A 20,185-nucleotide genomic window follows, 5' to 3' on the forward strand; every position below is an offset into this window, starting at 1 on the left:
AAACTTTTTAAAAAGGAAAATAATAATATAAAACGAAAATGTTAAGAATCCCGATATTTTACTGTAGACGTATATCAATCATGTGAAATTGTGTGCGTAAATTTCAGCATTTCAAATAGTTGATAAAAAAACTATTGAGATCTGTAAAATTGCTGAATATAAATGTCAAAAACATCGTGCTAGATACCAGAATCAAAGTCCAACTACTGCAGACCTTGATATTCGATTATAAAGGTCAAAAACATCGTGTTAGATATCAGAAATGCTAAAGCATATAAGGTAAGAAGAGCATATCATCAGAACTGTTGTTAATTGAAGAACTCTTGGAGAAGCCAGCTTTGACTCATTCGAGGTTGTTGTTATTCCATGTCTTCTTTTGTCATGAAAATGCAATCTTGATGGCTTACCACTTCCGAATTTGCGTACCATAACAACCCACCACCAACGAACGTCTACAATGCTAACTAACAACTATCAGCACGCCTTCCACTACTTCACGTGATCAATAAACTCTTAAAAAGGGGGGAAAATACTATTAAAAATAAATGTTAAGAATCTCAGTGTTTTACAGATAGACACGCAAGACTCATGTGAAATTGTGTGCGTTCATATCAACATTTGAAATAGTTAATAAAAAAAAATATTGTGATCTGTAAGATTGCTAAACATGAAGGTCAAAAACATCGTGCTAGATATCAAAAACATCCCATTGCTCCAATCATGACTGTGTCCAACATCTGTTATTCCACATCAGTAAGATGTGTGGAATATCCCTTCTTTATAAGGGCAAGCCCACTTCTTTACAATCAACTACTTTTTTCTCAAGTTTTGATAAGTTGGGCTTAGCCCACTTGTTAGGTTTGGGAGAAACAAAGTCGTGCGGACCCGATATATCCACGGGAATCGGATAACCCAAAACGGACAATACAATTGATTGTATGAGAGTGTAGATTTACAACATCATCTTGGATTCACTCATTTTTCTCCATACACAACGCCAATAGTGAAGCGTTTTACACTTGCAAGGCGGAATAGAAGGCACTTCAAATGACACTGAGGGCTTGCCCGTTGAGGTGTTGGGGAGGGTTGGGTTCATCCCGAACACCTCCCAACCCTTGACTGTTTGAGGCGTTCGGGACCGTTGATACAAACACTTCCCAACACCTCCCAACACCCTAAACGGACAAGCCCTGAAAGGATACTCACTCTTATGACTAAACCATCTTGGGATCTCTTCGAACAATTTTTGTAAACTATGGTGTCTGAGAAAAAAAAAATTATGTCCAGAAACATGTAAAAATTCTTTAGTGTTTTTAAGACGAAATTTGCGCTCACTATTTTGCTACATGGTCAATGGCAAATCGTTCCCAAAATTAATTCTAAACACCTGGAGATTTATCGACAGCAATTTCAAAAAATCTCTCCTCAATCATTTTTCAGAAGAACCTTATGAGTTTATACACCAAGCACTTCAACGTGTACTCACTTCTTGTGAAGGGTTTTCCACTAAAAGAGAGAGTTGGGTTTCATTCCTAAAAGCCATGTAGTTACCTACACTTGTGGAAAAAGAATCAACACGTACGGGTCCAATGAAAACGTAGTTTTTGTTCTTAATTTCATCTCTCTCTCTCTCTCTCTCTCTCTCTGGCTTCTAGTACATCAATTTGATGGGCTAATTCTGAATCAAATAGAGCCATTAACGGAGCAACAAATATTTGGGTATATGTGGATTGCAACAATCAACACATGGAAGCTGAGGAAGCACTCTCACAAGGGCTTGAAGCTCTAAATCATCTTTGGCCTGCACTGAATGAGATTAGGACAGGGTTGTGGTTGACAAGGGCGGAAGTAACTTTGCATATTAGGGGGCGAAACTTTATGTGAGGGTTCGGGTGATATCACTTGTTAACATTCGATTTTACAATCAATGTTTGACAATTTTCATAGTTGAAAATGCTCTCTTTAAATTTGTTGTTGCCATAGACAAATGGTAGTGTTATTAGTTTATATACAAGTGGATACACCAAGTTATACCTTATCAAATGATAAACTCTTTTTGATTAATCTTTTATTGGGTTAAGATGGACGTGTATCATCATCATTGATTGAGTAATTCATCTTTTGGGTCTACTTATTCAGTTGTGCTTGTAGTTTATTAATATATTATTCTAGATTTAAATTATGTGACTAATATTTTCTTGTGTTAAGAGGGCATATATTGAGTAATTTAGATAATACAATTATATATATATAAACATAATTGATTATTAAAAAAATTTACTATTAAAATGAAAAATCCAAAAATTTCCCGTCACCAAAAGTTGTATTAACCCAAGTAATACATTACACTCTCTCACTTGTATAAAGGAAAGGGCATAACATGAACAGTAGTGCTAGGTACTCCATGAGAATCCAAATCTCTTAAATGAAATTTTAAAACGTTTTTAAGTCTCAAAATACATGTTAGTTTTTTTTAAAAAATTACATATTCAGAATCAACACATAAAACTCTTTATAACAAAATCCATTGTCGATGAGTTTTATATGGTAAATCTTAATTCCATTATTTTTTTCAATGAAATTTCTTAATTGCATTGTTTTTTCAATGAAATTTAAAAAACAAATGAATTCAGAACTAAAACAATGAATTATATACTGTGTTTTAAAAAAAATAGAATCTATATTAAAATAATAAATTTTGGATAATAAATTATGGGATAAAAGAGTGAAAATAAAATTATTTAATTAATTAAATCAATGAAATAAATATGTTGGGCTTTCATGGGTTACCAAATTGATGGACTACATGTCATTTTCGTAACAAAAATGCTTCAAGGCTTATTAATTAACTACTAAGTAGTCCATAGTAAGGACTAACTAGCATTACCAATCAAATGATTGCTAATCTCCGCTAGCGTATTTTAACAACAAATTGCGCACGTTAGCACCATCCTTCGAAATTAGCAATGATGGCAATTCATCCGCACACCCAATCATCTCGCTCATCTAAGGAAAGCGCACGTTAGCACGGACCTCGGCCTCTCAATCCCCTTACAATAACTGCATCGCGACGTGATGGTGCTACTGCTACCACGAGCGAGACATCAAGAACAAACAAACAGCAACAAACACACTTCACTGTTGCCTGCCTCGCAAGGCTCCTCCTCCGCATCTTCCACACAATCCAAATTCCACAAACTCGAATCGGGGAGCGAGCTCAGGGGTCGCCATCAGCGATCTGTTCGATCGATCTAATCGGAGAGAAGAAGAAGAGTTTTCTGGAGAAGTCGAGTGGATATGGTGTAATGAGGGAAGGGAGCAGGAGATGGCTAGGGGAGAGTGGGGATATCAAGCCAGAGGGAAATTGGGGTGTTCGTGTTCGTACATGAAAATCACTCTCTTTGTTTGCTTCATCAACATTGTTATTGCTCTCTACGTTCTTCGCTCTCTCTACGCCTCCATCTACGTTTACTCCGATAACGATTCCAAAAATGGTGCGGCGCCTAATACTTTTCTAATTTTTTTTTATCTTCTTTTATTTTCCATGTTGTTTTGATGCTTAGCTTGTTTGGAGAATTAATCTGATGATTTGAATTCTGTACAGTTGTAAAGTACACCCCAGATCAGATTAGGAAAATGGAAGAGTCAATTCAAATTCGAAGAGTCAAAGAACCGAAGCAGCTTGTTAAACTGGTAAGGCTCATGTGTGATTTTGAGTTTGGTTTGTTTTTTATTCGACTTTGTCTGGGTAATTGCATAAGTAGTTCTTGTTATTGTTGTTGTTGTTGTGGGGAAAAGCTGAAAGGGCTTAAAGAGGAGTTCTCTAGCCAATTACCTGTACCGACATTGTCACAAGCGGTAAAGGAGAGGATAACTGATGAAATTTTGCGGAGGTTAAGAAGCTTGAATGCTAATGCTAGTCTTAGTGATCAGGAAGGTGAGTTCACCATCATTGAATTCCATCTTAGTTCTGCTAATGTTGTTATATTATCTTACTGAATCTATATTGTTGTCCATGATGATCATATAATGACTTTATCATGGTTGCTATTACCTAAAAATGAGAACTTTTTAAATTAAGTTCAGCCACCAGACATCCGTGGAGAATTAAAGTAGCTCATTTGTTGATAATAACTTCGGTGCCAAAAATCTTGTAGTGTCTCTGCCATAGTCTGTTGAGTGTAGTTACTGGGGTAAAGTATGTGGAATGAAATGGCTAGGAATTAGGAACACAGGCGTGATGGAGAGAACAGGGCTCCTAGATTACATTGAGTGGAAAGCATGCCTATTTATATCATGATTAACATTTAACACACCTTTCATTGGCAGTTAAACTCGTACCTACAAATTAATAGATCAAATTTATCAATCTTTGACTTTTCCCTTTCAAATTAGCACAGTTAATATATGTGTCTTCTCCTGAGTCCTGATGGAAAGTGTTTTTTAAGGGAAATATACTCTCCAAGTACTGGGGCATGCCTTATATTTTCCGAGATGTCTAGTGATGTATATACTTTCCTGTAAAGTGATGTCAATTGAGCCATATATTTCTAAGTCTTCATTTATAAGTTTCCATATTTATTTATGGCAATATCTACCATCTCTTCACCTTTAGGTATTTAACAATGTTTCTCCTTCCGGCATCCATTACACTTTATGTCCTTGATTAGAATGGATAGAATTATGAATGAAAATACCAATGAAATATGGAAATGGGAAGTTAAGGCAAATGCCAGATAAAGATTCCTGCTTTTGGTTTTAAGTTTCGTGGAAAACCAAATAATATTTGAGACAGATTATGACAAGAATCATATACATTTCCACCAACTTATGTAATTCAACGGGAGAGGGAACCGATCACATCTGTTTCATTGTTGACACTCCTTCAATGAATAACAAGTATGATATCTTCTGGGAGGATGCTGGCATTCCAGAAGTTCATTGCAGAGCTGTGCAATAGTCCTCACTCCTCAGACAAGGACAAGAAGATAGAAAAAACATCATAAAAAAATATACTTCTCTCTTTGTAAATGAAAAAAAAACCCCTTCTATAAGGTTTACATCCACATCATTCTCAACTTTCACAGATTCACTTGTTTTAAGTATTGGAAGTTGGAAATAAAACTGAAAACCTGGTACTGGTGTCATCCTTTGTTATAGAGAATATGCCATTTGCTATGTTTTCTCAAATAAGTAAAATTATAACCTGAAAATTGGGTTGGCCTGGGTTTTTTGGTATGATATTACAAATCTCTTATCTATTAGGGCTTAACTTGATTCGATGGATTCTTGGTCAGTCCTTATCATTTGTAGTTGATTACTGGGGCAACCATGCATTCATCAGTACATGTCTAGTCGGAATAACTCAATTGTAATAGTTTTTGGCTACTTCTTGTTTCTCTTCATTTTCTTTCGAACTTTTCCAGTTTGGAGCCAAGGTGAGATTGTGAGGGATTTAGGATGAGAATGAAGTTGGATCTAATTCATCTAAAAAATGAAGTTTCTAAATTTCCAAATTCTTTTGGTATGATGCTGGTGCGAGTACTAAAGTTCTTGTCACTACCATAACTTTTTGCTGCTTAACTGCATAAAGTTTCTGCCTTAAATGTTGCTCACTGAGTATCCCTGCGAATTAGTAAATTAGCTTCATTATCCTAATATTATGTCTCTATCACAAACTTGCACACTTAATGTATTTCTCAGGAGAAATTAGCTGATAATCTTCAACTATTTGACTTTCCAAGTGATTCTGATAAAAAGTAACATCATGATGTGCACAAGGCTCCCACGGTGGAGCTAGAGTTTGGGAAGGGAGATACATGCAGTCTTATTCCCCACATCAGGGAGAGGCTGTTTTCGTGGTTTGAACTTGTGATCCCTAGGCGATTCCTAGGTTGTGGCAAAGCAACTTCACTATTAAGCAAGATTGGCCCCTTTTCAACATGTTTCTAATGTGTGAAAAATTTCAAGAGTGGGCTTTGTTTATGAATGAAATGAGTTATAGAAGGTAAATTTATTGTTGATGAAGCAAGGAAACTTGATGATTAAAGTGAAGTGCTTGAAGGGCTTGGCTGAGTATTTTCAAACTAGGATGAGGTCCATTGGGCACTTGATTGTATTAAGGTCAGGTGAAGATTCGCTGGCATTTATGGTCGGATCTTGGGGAAGCTAGGTTGCAGCACCATTTAAAACTTATGGTGCTATAATTTTCTGTAAGAAAAAGCGAAAAAGAGTTGGTTTCTTACAGGAAAGCACATGATTCACAAGTTCACTTGACTGCAATTCTTGGTCAGTTAGACTAACTCTTTATGATATGGTGCTCAGTTATCTCTATTGCGTTATTCGCTGTATGATTGACTTCTAAAATCGTACTTTTGTGTGTGAAATTGAAATTGATGGAAAACAGCCTTTCTATTGTATTGGATTCTGTAGATGCATGGTGACCCAAACCTTTTCGCAAAAGTGCTTTTGAACTTGCTATAGAGAATTTGAAACTAACTTGTAAGGAGTTGACACTTGGCCGGCCCCAAATTGTTTGCGATAAAGGTTTTGATGACGACGATGAATATATTCATCTTCGTTTCAACTGATATTATTTGATTGAAATTGAATGTAAAGCTCAGTTTTATCAATTACTTTATATCATATAAATGCTGAGCAATTCAGCTTAGATGTTTTGCCTAAGATTTGATATTCAGCATAATTACATGCACTTTTCAGCATGAAATTTGTGGACCTCAATGATACTGTCTAGGAAAAACTAAAGGAAATAACACCTGGTGTTTGAGGCCTGCAGGCGTGGTATCAGGGAAGGGCAGATGTACACATCCTTACCTAGCATTGCAAAGATAACGCTCCATAGAGGATGCTGTTTGTAGTCCCATAATTCTCCTTCATAAATTGTCAATTCTGTATGGGCTTGTTTAGATAGCTTAACACATAAATGAAGAAAAAGGAACAATTATTTCTCCTAGATTCACCAGAAATGAATCATTTTTTTTTTTTGTGGAGTGGCATTCATTGGGTGAGAAAATCATATGAGAGTAAGATAGTGGTTCTCAGCCCAACTTCAACTTGTAATGATTGAAATTCGTGTTCTTCCAGTCCTTTGTGTCTGTCCAATTTAGATTTTGAACTGTATCCTCTAGGCTTCTGCCTCGTGCATCATTGCTCCTGTGACTATATGCAATCTTTACTGCAGGGTGTAACCTTGGTGAGGTTAAAATTACAACATAAACACACACGCCTGGTATTTGCTCACCAAAACTGTTGCGCATGTTGTCTAAAGTGGAAAAGGGCAGGAGAGGGAGTTGCTGGTGTGATGTTTTAAGGAAAGGAGTTTGTCTCAATCATTTGTAAAGGAATTACATTCTTCTTATTTAAGATCCTAATTTATTATAAAAAATATTTAGAAAGTTAATACATTATTAAATTGAATAGGCAATTCTTGGTATTGCATCTCAAAACCTTCTGTGTTCCGCTGTGTTCAGTAAAAAGAATGCTTACGGCAAGAAGATGCAATCAGCGTTCAATTTATGTGAACCACTAAGTCCTAGCTTTGCTTTTCACTATAAAGCAGAGCATATATGGACTTGTACTCAGGTCCATTTGGTAGTTTGACTACATTTACAGATGACCATTCAATCTTATTCCATCGTTCTTATCGTTTGAAACGTGAGTGCTGTTTTAATTTCTTCATTTATTTGTTACATATCTAATATTTATTCTGTTGAGTTTTAATTTTGAAATGATGGTATTTGAGAAGTAATTTTCTACATGCCAGTCCAAAGCAATGTAGTCATTGCACGTGAAATAATGGCACATATGCAGAGTGTGGATAGTTGAGTTGACGACATTTTATCAAGAATGTATTTGTGTCCAAATTGTTGTAATGTTGTCTTCTTTATTTGTAGCCTCTGTCTTGCTGGTTAGCCTATGTCTTGCTGGTTATAATGTTAGAATTCCTGTGATATGCAGAAGCAGTTGAAAGCTGGCGCAAAGAAAAACTTCAAGAAGTTAAAAACTTGACCATTGGAAGGGAGGGACTGAATTCAACTATTCTGCAAGAGGAAGCTGGTATAATCTCCTTCATATGTTGTAGTTTTGTGATGTTTGAGCTAATGGTGTGTATGAAATCCTTCGCAAACCGCTGTACTAGATTCTATGGAGGTACTTTAAAAACTTACTACGTAGTGCTCACTGTTTTGAGTGACTAATGTGTAGGGATGCTTGTAAGAGCCTTGGAATCTGACTGGGCTGTTTTGTTAGAGGAAATTGGCCTCTGGATACCTGCTCAAATCATTCACCAGGAACATGATGATAAGCCTGAGGGCGCGGAAGAGTCTGGTAATTAATCAAGTCTTCATGTCAGTCAAAATGTTTTCCTATCTGCAGCCTTTCTTTTTCCTGTTGCCAAGGAGCTGGAGATGTCCAGTCACAGTAAGATAGGGTTATCCGTCTACAGTTTACTGATGCATACATTTTTCTTTCTGTTTCTAGAGGAAGAGATTTTACCTGGTAGACCCCTTCCTCCTGAATGTCATCCTGAGCTTCATACAGATTATGATGGTGTTGCTGTTAGATGGGGTCTCACTCACCATAAAGAAAGTGCAGCTGACTGCTGCCAAGCTTGCTTAGATCATACTAAGCGAGCGAAACCAGGTGATAAGAAATGCAATATATGGGTTTATTGCCCATCTGAGACTGGATGCCATTCTCCAGATATTTATGAGCACAAAAATCAAGAGTGCTGGCTGAAATATGTAAGCCTTGGCCTAACTTATTCATTGAGCTTCTGCATCCCTTCCCTGTATTATTATTATTATTATCTTTAATTATATTTTGTTTGCCACTTGTGATTGATTACCCATAGTGCCCTGAATGTCCACTCTGATTATCACATTTTTCATGTTCAAAATGCAGGCAGAGAAGCCTAGACTGAATTTTAAGGACAGATATCCAGAATCATATAGAAATGCCCATCCAAACGCACCAACGATTGTCCCTTGGGTCTCTGGTGTTACCAGTATGTGAAGGGATCGCCCTTACACCTGAGTATCTTTAAGTCTCAACTCTTAACATTTTTGTCGAACTTCTCTGACGTGAAGCTGGCTCTACCACAATCAGTATGAAGCGCTGCTTACATCATTGAATTTTGTCTTACGACGTTGTTTTGGTTTGGAGAAATAGAGGAAGGGGACGGGTGGGAGAATGATTTTCGAGTTTACTTTTTATTTACAGGTCAATTTTTGTAACACGCGATTGTGGTCATAAGCCCATGATTTGAAGTTGGGAAGCCTGTTGCTTAGGTAAGCCGACTTGCAAGACACGAGAAAAAAAGTGTACTTGTTAAACAGAGTATGTTGATTGTAATGGGATAGGGGAATTCTTTTAGTTGTAATGGAGATTTCTATCTAAGCACATTTGTCAACCCTCTTTTTTGAAAGAGGAGGTTGGTTTTCCTGTTTTTCTTTCCTTCTTTTGTTTGTTTAGTGTGTTGTAGGGAAAGGGTTTGGTGGTGTTTGAATGTTTGATGCATGTAGATGTTATTAGCATTGAACTGTTGCTCTTCACTACTGAGAAAATCTCACATTCTGGAGACATTTACACACTGCAGTCATAAGGGGAAAAAATTACTCAGATAATAAAAAAGAGAAGAAAAAAATTTTGGTTGGGATGGGGATTGACTGTGGTAATTGCTTACAAATGCGGGTCGCAAATTTTGACCCGATCTTAATTGTGGTCAGTGTGGTTCGATGGGCATGTTGTACTGGGGAATTATTGGTTACCAAAATTAATTTTTTTTTTAAAAAAAAAACCAGGAAAAATGAACCTGGGTTGTCCAAACAACCCGGGCGGGGGTATCATATTTTCACGATTGGGCTCGCTCCGGCTGAAAAAAGCCCAATCCAATTACACGCTTTAGCGAAGCAAACGAAGCCACTTTAAGATCGGCAGGCCCAGTGTGTCGTTCGCACTTCCAACAGTCGCAGGTCGCAGCCGCGTAGTGCATATATACACGATGATATCGTCGTAGACTAAATAAGGCGGCAGTGACATTGCCGGAGGCGAAGGTATCTCCAATTCGAACCACCCATTAACCAATTGGTAATTTCCCGAGTTTACTCTTTATCCTTATATGTCTTCGTTTCGTTGGCGAATCATACTCATGTTGCTTCTAGGGTTTTCTTTTCTTTGGGGGTCATATTACTTGTACATGTATAGGTGAATCAACTCGTTGTTTTAGTTTGTTCAACATTTTTTGATATGCTTTTCACAGGCTTTACTGTCCGCCTGATTGATTGTCGTAGTTTAGTCCCTTTGAAAAATAACTATCCTCTCTATGCTAGTATTGCACGGCACCTTTCGATTTATTGACCATATTTCTATGTTTTTGCTTAAATCTATCGATGATTGAGAAATGCAGACTGATTGTTTCTATGGGGTTTTGTGTTGGATGCTTTTTGGGATGTTCCACAAAATGTAAAATTATTTGAGTCCTGAAGGTTGCTAAAGGAGGTTGTCTCTGTAGCTGCTTATTTCCCTTTTCTCAATATGTTGATTACATAAGAGTGCAGACTGCAGAGTCTGCAGACTGTGTAGTATGTTGCAAAAACTAGATCATCATCATCATTATCATCCAAGTCTTAATGCAAATTGGCTACAAGTATGTGTAAGTGAAATTATGCATATCTAAATGAATCCATATTGCCTCTCTGGTGGTGTTTGTAGCATGAACAATTTATTTGTGTCAGATATCATACTGTTTTTTTGCTGTTTTTGAAGGGTTTTTATACAAGTAATTTAGTGATTGCCGTTAATTGCAGTGAGTCATTGTCATATCCAGTGCCCAACCATGCTTGTTAGTGAGAATTCCATACAGGAATCTTACTATGGCATTCTATCAGTAAGAGAAGATGCAAATTATGAAGAAATACGGGCAAGCTATCGATCTGCCATCCTTAATTTTCATCCTGATAAACTACAACAGAATTATGATAAATGTGACCCTAGCCATGATACTGGAGATAAATTTCTGAAGGTACAGAAGGCCTGGGAAGTCCTAAGCAATTCAGTTTCGCGTGCAGTCTATGATAATGAGTTGCAAGCTTCAAGAGAAGAAAATGAAGTCGCAGAAGATATAGATTTACAAGATATGTTGGTTGAAGTTACTGGAGAAGTTTTGGAACTCTTTTACCCATGTCGATGTGGTGATTATTTTAATATTGATTCTTTTGAGTTAGGTAAAATGGGATATACGTTGTTGCAGGATGGGAGTAGTGTTTCATTTCAGGCTACAGATGCTTTACCAGCATCACTTGTTCTTCCATGTGGTTCTTGTTCTCTGCAAGTTCGTCTGCTGATCGATGTGGATATAGAGGTTCCAACAGATGATAAGCCATGATTAAACATGATTGTGCAATTCACATTATTGATATGTAACTGCCACCATATGCTAATCAAACGAGGTTATGAAATTTGGCAACCTCTTTGATTTGTATTGCTTCTGATTGTAGTCTGATTTGATAATTTGCATTACATTTTTCTCTGTGCAAAGAATTTATAGATGTTAGGATTTTTTGCTACCTTGTGAACAAATCAGCTTTTTGTTTAGGTTCACTTGTTCAGACTTCAAACACTACATGTAAACAAATGAGCTTTTGGAAAGATCTACTACTATATATCAATATCTTTGTAGTCACGTGTTAGGTTTTGACTTAATTTACTATACTCTGGTTGGAAATTTTTGTGCACGTGGGGTTGACGGCCCTAGTTTAGGCCTATATCGGTATCCAAAGAGCAAGTTTATATGGTTTATTATTGGTAATTAAAAAAAAAGTCATGGAAAATAGCTGGTTGAGTGTTTATATTTCTTGTGATTCAGGGTTAATGACTCCATATGCTTGCTGTGTGCATCAGTACATCTAACTTTTTTAGGCCTACATTTCTTGAATGAGCAGTAATTTCTTTTCTCCATAATTGATTCGCGGTTACTTTTTTTCTCCTCTTTTGTTGGCTCCAAATAACGATTTCATTTCAAACAGCTAGAGATGCATGGCGCGGATTAGCTTTCCTGGTGGTTTCTTGTTTGCAGTATTAAATCTCATCAGTAGTAACTGTTGCAGGACTTAAACGTTCCCATGATATAATGACTGGAACAAGAAGATTTCTCTGAGAAAATAGTATATACAGGAAAGGCAAGAAGGAAAAGCAAAGAAATAAAACAAAAGGGGGACAAGAGTTCCCAACTGCCGCTGTGATGGGAACTCTTCCATATTTACTACATAAAGGTCTTAAGGTTTGGTATCATGTCCTATTTCTTCATAACTTCAATTTGAAGTATAAAGTAGAAGTGACAAGATTGGTACTAAGTACTAACCATGATAAATGAATTCCATTAATCGCCAAAAAAAGGTTTCTTCTTGTGATTGTAGGTGACAAATCACCACCAGAAGGCAATAAGGAATTGAAGTGGAATTCTTGTGCTGCCTTTTAACTTTGTCTTTACCCCAAAGGATTGAAAGGCCTGTATTTTCAATACGGTGCAAAGGCCTCCATCACACAAAGCAAGTCATTTTCAATATCATTTCAAGCAAAGAATTTATCAACAGTTGCTTATATTTCTATACCTCATAAAGCCATTCACTTGACTCCACTCTAACAATAGTCTTGAAGGAATGGGAGTCTTCTATCATGAAGAGCCTCCAAATCCTTCTCGGAGATGCAAGTTCCTCCGGGAAACTCTGAAGGACGCATTTTCCAATTGCAGCACCTTTGCTGGACGTCTCTCCACTTCAAACCCAGAGGAAGAAGAGGAGGACTGCCCAACAAGTGATTTCAATGATGATGAGGAAGTATTCACTTTCAACTCTCATTTTCTCTCTAGTTTTCTCTGACAATTGATTAGACCCTTTTCAGTTCTTTGTTGTACTGGTTCATTTCCTCAGGTGGTTCTTTCGGTGATTCGAAGCAGAGCCATGAAGAAGGTGAAATCTAAGCACTACTTTGCAACAGATAGCTTTAACTGGGTGTTCTCTCCAAAGACTGGAGAACTGTTCATAACACCCAAGACATTGCAGCAAAGCGAGGACACTGATAAAAATGATGAAAAAGAAGAATTCTTCTCTGTTGGCAGTTGCATCTCTTGCTGTTCAAGTTCTGTTGGTAAAGAAGCATTCCTCTCTGCCAGAAGCAACTTCTCTCGCTGTTCGAGCTTTAAGGGGTTTGACATCCCAGATCATCGGATTCGGAGGCACTCCATACTCCAAGAATTCTGTCACTGCGAAGGGTGGCCATTTGGTCTATGCAGGAAGGCTGTTTTACTTCCACCTCTACCCAAATCCCCTGCTGAATCTTGGTCATGGCGTAAGGGCACTAGGGTAGTCAAGATGCACTATGTTTAGTGCCTCTACAGGTTTCATTTCCAGTCCATAAAGGCAACAAAAAAGAGTAATGAATAAAGAGTTCAACAGTAAATTTTGTCCCCCTCTTTCAGAAGAATAGCTTTTCTTTTTCTTTTCTTTTTCCCAAGAAAAACCTCCCATAAGGAGCCAAACAAAGACAAAGCACATATAAAATCATCTTCCTGCCAATACCAAGTACCTGGTCTTGCACTGCTTACTTATGCACTATGGTTCCACATTCCTCCATTTACTATTGACAAAGAAGAGCGTTTATTCAACTACACACAACTCCAACAGAGATCGATCTTTGGGAGAGAATTATATAAGATATCTTAATTTCTACAACTAATCCGAATTATGATTCTGAAAACAAAAAAGGCCACAATGGATATATATCTTTTATACCTTCCCCCACTCAGCACCAAGGCCAGAGCAACACATCTTAAAGTAAATCATCGTTGCTCCCAATTCATTCTCAACGTTCTTCCGCAAATAATCCTCATCAGGTCAAAAAGCATCCAAATAGGCAGTACACCGACGAAAAACCGTGTGCAATGCATTAGAATAATCTGCCGGTTGTGGGTTTACATTCTATAGATCGAAGAACAAGACTAATAGCTTCAAGGAAATAGCGAGAAACAGAAAGATCACAAAAGTCATCAATTACATAAAATACCTCAGCAACTCGCTCCCATACCGTCATCAAGTTCCATTTTTGAGGATAGTACTAGTACCCACCAAATTCTTCAACTGCCCGAAAGACATTTGACAGCACCTCTTGGCCAGTATCTTTAGACAAAGCATATGTTGCATCATGAACAACAGCATTAGGGAGTCATCAATCCTTAAAATCATCTAATCCCCAAATCAGACAGTGTGTTCATATCTCAAAAACCATCACTCAATAAACTGATCTAAGCACGGTACTCAATTTCACATCCGATATCAATTACAAATCCGAATCAAAATATAAAGAGTAATAATCCACATAATCCTCAGTAGAGGAATTAGAGGAAAAAGAAAGTACCAGAAAGGATGCGGCTTGGAAGGATTGGGCTGTGAATGAAGCGAAAGAATAACCGTGGAAGAGGAATCGCGAAGCTGGGAATAGGCCTTTCCCCCTGGTAGCCGTTCCCGTTTTCATGGATAGGTAGGTAGTCCTTTATGCTGCCCGGCCCATAACTTGATGGGCCGACACACATCCACATACACAAAGACGAGCTTTTGCTTCAATAACATTTGTTACAAGCCTAGACCCAACCTACACTATCAGCCAGTTTGTCCGTTGTGTTTTGAGACTCGCACAGATTTATCCTCCAAGTCTATCCATAATGAACCTGAGGAGCCGGTCCAACCAAACGGAGGCACCTGGCCTCTTGAAAACCGTTGGCTCGTAGAAAGATAGAGTTGCCTCTCATGTAACTGACACTTGTCTACGTGAATTTCATTTTGATATGATAGTTGTACGTTCTAAACAATCAGTGGAATGTTTAATTTTAATATATTATATTTGGTTTTGAATAATTTTTTTAGATCAGCTTTATATTTATAAATATTATAATATTTATAAAGTAAAAAAATAAATAAAATAACAATCAAATAACAGTAGCTACAAAATGCTTCCCATATGATCTAGGGAAACTTTAAATGTGTTTCCAAATAATTGTAGCCATGGTTTTACAAAACCAACAGTAAACTTTGGCTGTGATTTCATAAAGATTTCATTATAACTACGGTCAAAATATTTATGTCAACAGTTATATAAATCGAATTTAAATGTGTTTCTAAATAATTGTAGACGCAGTTTTTTAAGCCACAGATCAATTTTAGCGGTGGTTTCACAAAGATTTCATTATAATTACGGTCAAAATATCTATACCAGCGGTTATATAAATCACGGGTAAAAGCTTTGAGTTGTTTCATAACCAGCGAATATCAAACTGCGGAAAAAAAATTCACCCGTGGTTAAAACCACAGTAGTGTTATCTGTTGTAGTGATTAGCCCTCCTTTCTTTCCTTCCTTCCCTGGCTATCATACGAGTCTTAGCATCAGTTCTTCTCCAAGCTTATTGACTTGCTCTCATCTCACACTCAATATGGATCATCAAACCAAATCAGATCCTATTGGGAAGAAGGCAACTGATCATTTCAGGAAATCAATGGTGGATAATTGGTGGAGTTTTGTCTGTCCTTTATAGAAAGGAAACGATGACCCGCTTATCAACCCATTTGTTGTGGGTCTCCAAGCTAGTCTTGCAGGGTTGGCTTGTGATAGAGTGCTTCTGTCTGTTGCAGAGAATGACCTACTGAGAGAGAGAGAGGGGTTGGCTTTACCATGAAAAGTTGAAGAAAAGTGGACGGGAAGGGGAAGTGAGGATTGTGGAGACGAAAGAAGTTGATCATGGCTTTCACATACTTGACCCATCTTGTGAGAAGGCTGAGACTCTCTTCAAGCGTTTGTCATCCTTCATTAACCATGGAAACGCTCCAGTTTCTGTTGTGTGATGAGATTGCGAGGGATGTTCATCTTGTAAAAAATCAAAGCTCTGCTTCTATATATCTGCATGTGGATCGAGAAAATAAGAGATGTCACCTTAACAAGTAGATTTTCAATGCTAAGTTTTGCTTTTCATGTGTCACCATTGATTGATGAACTTACGTAACATAATTCATGAATGAAGCATGCATCCTGGTAAACATCATTCTGCCTTTTGGGACCATATATATTATATTTGTATGCCGACGTGATTTTTTATTACAAACTAACATACCTCCAACTAAAGCTAAGCATACACTCATACCACCAGACAGTCGATCTGCCCATTCATTTTGGTGCTTCATTTGTCGAAAAGCTGATCCGCCAAGCTGCATATATATGCAGCTGCGCATCAAAGAAAAAGTGAGGCTGAGGCAATCTTTTTTCTTTTGGGCACTGTGGTTTAGTAATTTTTTAGAAAGACTCCTGAATTCTGCATTAAAAAGAAAAAAACTTGTGGACAGAGTATAACCAAACCATAAGTAACCCCCGCGGCCACGCCATTCTTTCATTTTATCCTGACACAGAGTCACTGGTGGTGTATTGCTATACTCAATGGTAATATCATCAATTATGCAGTGGCATGAGAATAGTATTAAGTTTAAATAAGGTGCAAAAATATGTTTTATGTTTTATTCTGATAAGAACAGCCTAATATGTTGTTGTGTTTCATGAAGTTCATAAAATTTAAAACACTACTCCATAAAGGATAAAAAGTTAAAATATATGGTTTTATTCTTCTCATCTTTATCCCCAAATATGACACATGCCTCTAGCACGTGATTCTTCTATGAACTCCATTGGAAGTTTCATCTACGCCCCTCATGACTTATTCGATAGTTCTATGACATTTTTTGTGATTTTTCATTCTGATTTTTATTATATTTGAGCTAGATTTGCTCATATTCACCATGGGACTTGTAGATCTTTGTTGTTTTCTTTCGATTTGTATTCACATCATTATTTTCGACAAATTCTGTGGTGATTTTTTTTTGTAGTTTTTTGGTTCTGGCTATGATGTTTTCGAAAGTGGGATATGTAGCTAACACGTTATTTGTTTCGATTAATTTGATATATGTCTTGTTAAATATTATTTGTTTTGTTAAAGTGTTATTTGTCAATGAAATATTATATATTTGAAGATCCAAAACAAATAACATATCAAAACAAATATAATATCAACATATTCAAAGCATATATAATATCTACAGATTCAGAATAAAAAAAAAGAGTACAAAAAAGCAATAAAAACATCAAAAAGTTTTGCACCTTGGTCTGTGGAGTTGATCGAGAGTGTTGATGGTCGTTGACGTTGGCCAGATCAAGCTCTCTTCCAAACGATGATCGTGGTTTCATAAAACTTTTTCGGCGACTCAAGTGAAATATACGGTCATAACGATTGGGCTTTGATCGGTCATAATGATTGGGCTTTGATCGGACTGACTTAGAACTTCATTTTGATGATTCATTTGTCGAAAACGATGGTTGGACGAGCAACTTCCATCTGTCGAAGTCAAGGAAGAAAGAGAGAGAAAATTAGGAAGAAGAAAGCAACATGTTTTTAATATTCACAAAGATATTTGGTAAGTTTATATGCTATCTTTTTTATAAAAAAATTATTTAAATTCCGTATTAGAATACAACTTTTAATTTTTACCCTTATGTGTAAAATAATCCCATTATATCAATTGTTAAAAAAGCTTACTATATGATTAAGGGAAACTTTTAAATCAATTGTTAAAAAAGCTTACTATATGATTAAGGGAAACTTTTAAATGTGTTTCCAAATAATGGTAGCCGTGGTTTAAAAACCATCGGTAAACTTTAGCGGCGGTTTCATTATAACTACCATCAAAATATTTATAGCAACGGTTACATAAACCACGGACAAAAACTTTTGAGTTGCTTTTATAACTAGCAGACATCCAACCGCGGAAAATTTTTCACCCTTGGTTAAAAGCTCTGTGTTATATCTGTAGCGATTGGCTCTCCTTTTCTTTCCTTCCCTGGCAATAATACAAGTCTCGGCATCCGTTCTGCTCCAGGCCTGTTAACTTGCTCTCATATCGCACTCAATATGGATCAACAAACCAAAGCAGAGGTAGCTCGAGATGTGTTCCCTTTCATTCAAGTACTGAAAGATGGAACCATCCGGAGACTGGTAGGAACTGAAGTTACTCCAGCAGGCTTCGACACTGAAACTGGTGTTCTGTCTAAAGATGTTGTGATAATCCGCAAAACAGGAGTCAAGGCCAGGCTTTATCGTCCTACTAGTTGCACCAACAAGCTCCCCCTGGTGGTTTACTTCCATGGCGGAGGCTTTTTCACATCGACCATCGCTGAGCCCAAGTATCACGACAGTCTCAACAAGATAGTAGCTGAGGCTAACATTTTACTGGTTTCCATTGATTACAGGTTGGCGCCAGAGAATCCTCTACCAGTTGCATATGAGGATTCATGGGCTGCACTTCAGTGGGTCGCTTCCCATGTTGATGGGGAAGGTGGAGGCGAGAATTGGATCAATGATTATGCTGATTTGGGGAAACTTTTCTTAGCAGGAGATAGTGCTGGTGCCAATATATCACACCACTTGGGCTTGAAGATCAAGGGGTCAGACCTGGATGCGAAGCTGAAAATACGGGGAATTATAATGATTCATCCTTATTTCTGGGGACAGGTTCCTATTGGGAAGGAGGCAACTGATCATTTCAGGAAATCAATGGTGGATAATTGGTGGAGTCTTGTTTGTCCTTCAGAGAAAGAAAACGACGACCCGCTTATCAACCCGTTTGTTGATGGGTCTCCAAGTCTTGCAGGGTTGGCTTGTGATAGAGTGCTTCTGTTTGTTGCAGAGAATGACATACTGAGAGATAGAGGTTGGCTTTACTATGAAAAGTTGAAGAAAAGTGGATGGGAAGGGAAAGTGGAGATTGTGGAGACAGAAGGAGTTGATCATGTTTTTCACATACTTGACCCATCTTGTGAGAAGGTTGAGACCCTCTTCAAGGGTTTGTCATCCTTCATTAACCATGGGAAAGCTCCCGTTGCTGTTGTGTGATGAGATTGCAAGGGTTGTCAATCTTGTCAAAAATCAAAGCTCTTCTTAGAAGCAGTGATCTGCATGTGGAGAAAATAAGAGAAGTCACCTTATCAAGTACATTTCTAATGCTAATTTTTACCTTTCATGTGTCACTATTGATTGATGCACTTAATTCATGTTTGAAGCACTCTAGTAAACATAATCTTGCCTTTAGGGATCGTATGTAAGCAAGCAACATTACGGAGCTCATCCCAACTTGTAGCCATCAAGTCCTTAATAAACTGATCACTCAATAAACCATCACTCAACAAACTGATCCAAGCACGGTACTCATCATATCCGAAATCAATTAGAAATCCTAATCGCAATATAAGAGTAATAATCCACATAATCCTCCGTAGAGGAATTAGACGAAGAAGAAAGGACCAGAAAGAAGAACCATGGAAGAAGAATGGCGAAGCTGCGTATTGATGGTGATCGTGGAGCTTGTGCTCGGAAATAGACGCCAAACGCGACGATGATCTGAAGGAGGCACGGTTACACTGTAATGGATAGTGTTAGTCGGTGTATGGGCTTAACCTATGGGCCTAGAGACTGAGCGAATTGGGCCACTTTCATAGGCTAGACCCAAATTACCCCGGACAAGTCGTGTAGTCTAGTCAAATAATCCCAATTCCCAACCAATTGAAGGAATGTGAACCTTTGTTGGCTGTCCAACCAGATTGACGGCATGTCTGGACCGTCTGGTGCCCTTAGCAGTTACAAACTTACAACTTAGAACCATATTTTAAAAAAATTTAAAATATAAAATAAAAAAGTGATTCCAACTGTTACATTTTATATTCATCTTGAAAATTACAAAAAAAAAATTTTAAAAATGTTTTTTAAATATTATCAGACGGTTATAGATAATACATACTTGTGATAATCAACTGACCTGACCCACGGTAAACCCTATCTTTAATAATGGACTATATGATAGTATTAAATAAGAGCAACAATTGCAGGTAATAGTAGAATCACTATTGCAGGTAATAGTAGAATCACTGAAGCAAAGACTACACATGACCGGAAAAGGATTTGCTGGAATTATTCCAGCAATTCCACCAGATCTACACCATTAAATGATGTGTGTAGATCTGGTGAAATTCTTGGAATAATTCCAACCCCCTATCCCCACATGACCAGAAGAAAAAAAGGTCTGAA

General features: G+C 37.4%; 4 protein-coding genes across 6 annotated transcripts; all 4 read left to right on the forward strand.

Moving 5' to 3' along the window:
• Positions 1–2,897: 2,897 nt before the first annotated feature.
• LOC120009005 lies at positions 2,898–9,474 on the forward strand. The gene is made up of 7 exons (XM_038859427.1): positions 2,898–3,494; positions 3,605–3,693; positions 3,799–3,937; positions 7,978–8,076; positions 8,224–8,346; positions 8,500–8,762; positions 8,923–9,474. The coding sequence occupies exons 1-7, from the start codon at positions 3,326–3,328 to the stop codon at positions 9,031–9,033; spliced, it is 993 nt and encodes a 330-aa protein (XP_038715355.1). The 5' UTR covers positions 2,898–3,325; the 3' UTR covers positions 9,034–9,474.
• A 459-nt stretch (positions 9,475–9,933) lies between these two features.
• LOC120009573 (DPH4 homolog) lies at positions 9,934–11,556 on the forward strand. Of its 2 annotated transcripts, none has more exons than XM_038860217.1 (2): positions 9,934–10,073; positions 10,827–11,556. In XM_038860217.1, exon 2 carries the CDS (start codon positions 10,856–10,858, stop codon positions 11,402–11,404), a length of 549 nt encoding a protein of 182 aa, XP_038716145.1. In that variant the 5' UTR covers positions 9,934–10,073; positions 10,827–10,855; the 3' UTR covers positions 11,405–11,556. The 2 variants fall into 2 exon arrangements, with proteins under 2 accessions (XP_038716145.1, XP_038716144.1); XM_038860216.1 differs by having other exon boundaries at positions 9,950–10,107.
• A 567-nt stretch (positions 11,557–12,123) lies between these two features.
• Positions 12,124–13,628, forward strand: LOC120009572. Of its 2 annotated transcripts, XM_038860215.1 has the most exons (3): positions 12,124–12,298; positions 12,435–12,854; positions 12,948–13,628. In XM_038860215.1, exons 2-3 carry the CDS (start codon positions 12,678–12,680, stop codon positions 13,401–13,403), a joined length of 633 nt encoding a protein of 210 aa, XP_038716143.1. In that variant the 5' UTR covers positions 12,124–12,298; positions 12,435–12,677; the 3' UTR covers positions 13,404–13,628. The 2 variants fall into 2 exon arrangements, with proteins under 2 accessions (XP_038716143.1, XP_038716142.1); XM_038860214.1 differs by having other exon boundaries at positions 12,124–12,854.
• Positions 13,629–17,940: 4,312 nt separating this feature from the next.
• LOC120009041 (probable carboxylesterase 2) lies at positions 17,941–19,192 on the forward strand. Its single transcript, XM_038859484.1, has one exon. The coding sequence runs from the start codon at positions 18,017–18,019 to the stop codon at positions 18,995–18,997; it is 981 nt and encodes a 326-aa protein (XP_038715412.1). The 5' UTR covers positions 17,941–18,016; the 3' UTR covers positions 18,998–19,192.
• Positions 19,193–20,185: the final 993 nt, after the last annotated feature.

Source organism: Tripterygium wilfordii, chromosome 11 (assembly GCF_013401445.1).
Source record: "Tripterygium wilfordii isolate XIE 37 chromosome 11, ASM1340144v1, whole genome shotgun sequence".
Classification (NCBI taxonomy): Eukaryota; Viridiplantae; Streptophyta; class Magnoliopsida; order Celastrales; family Celastraceae; genus Tripterygium; species Tripterygium wilfordii.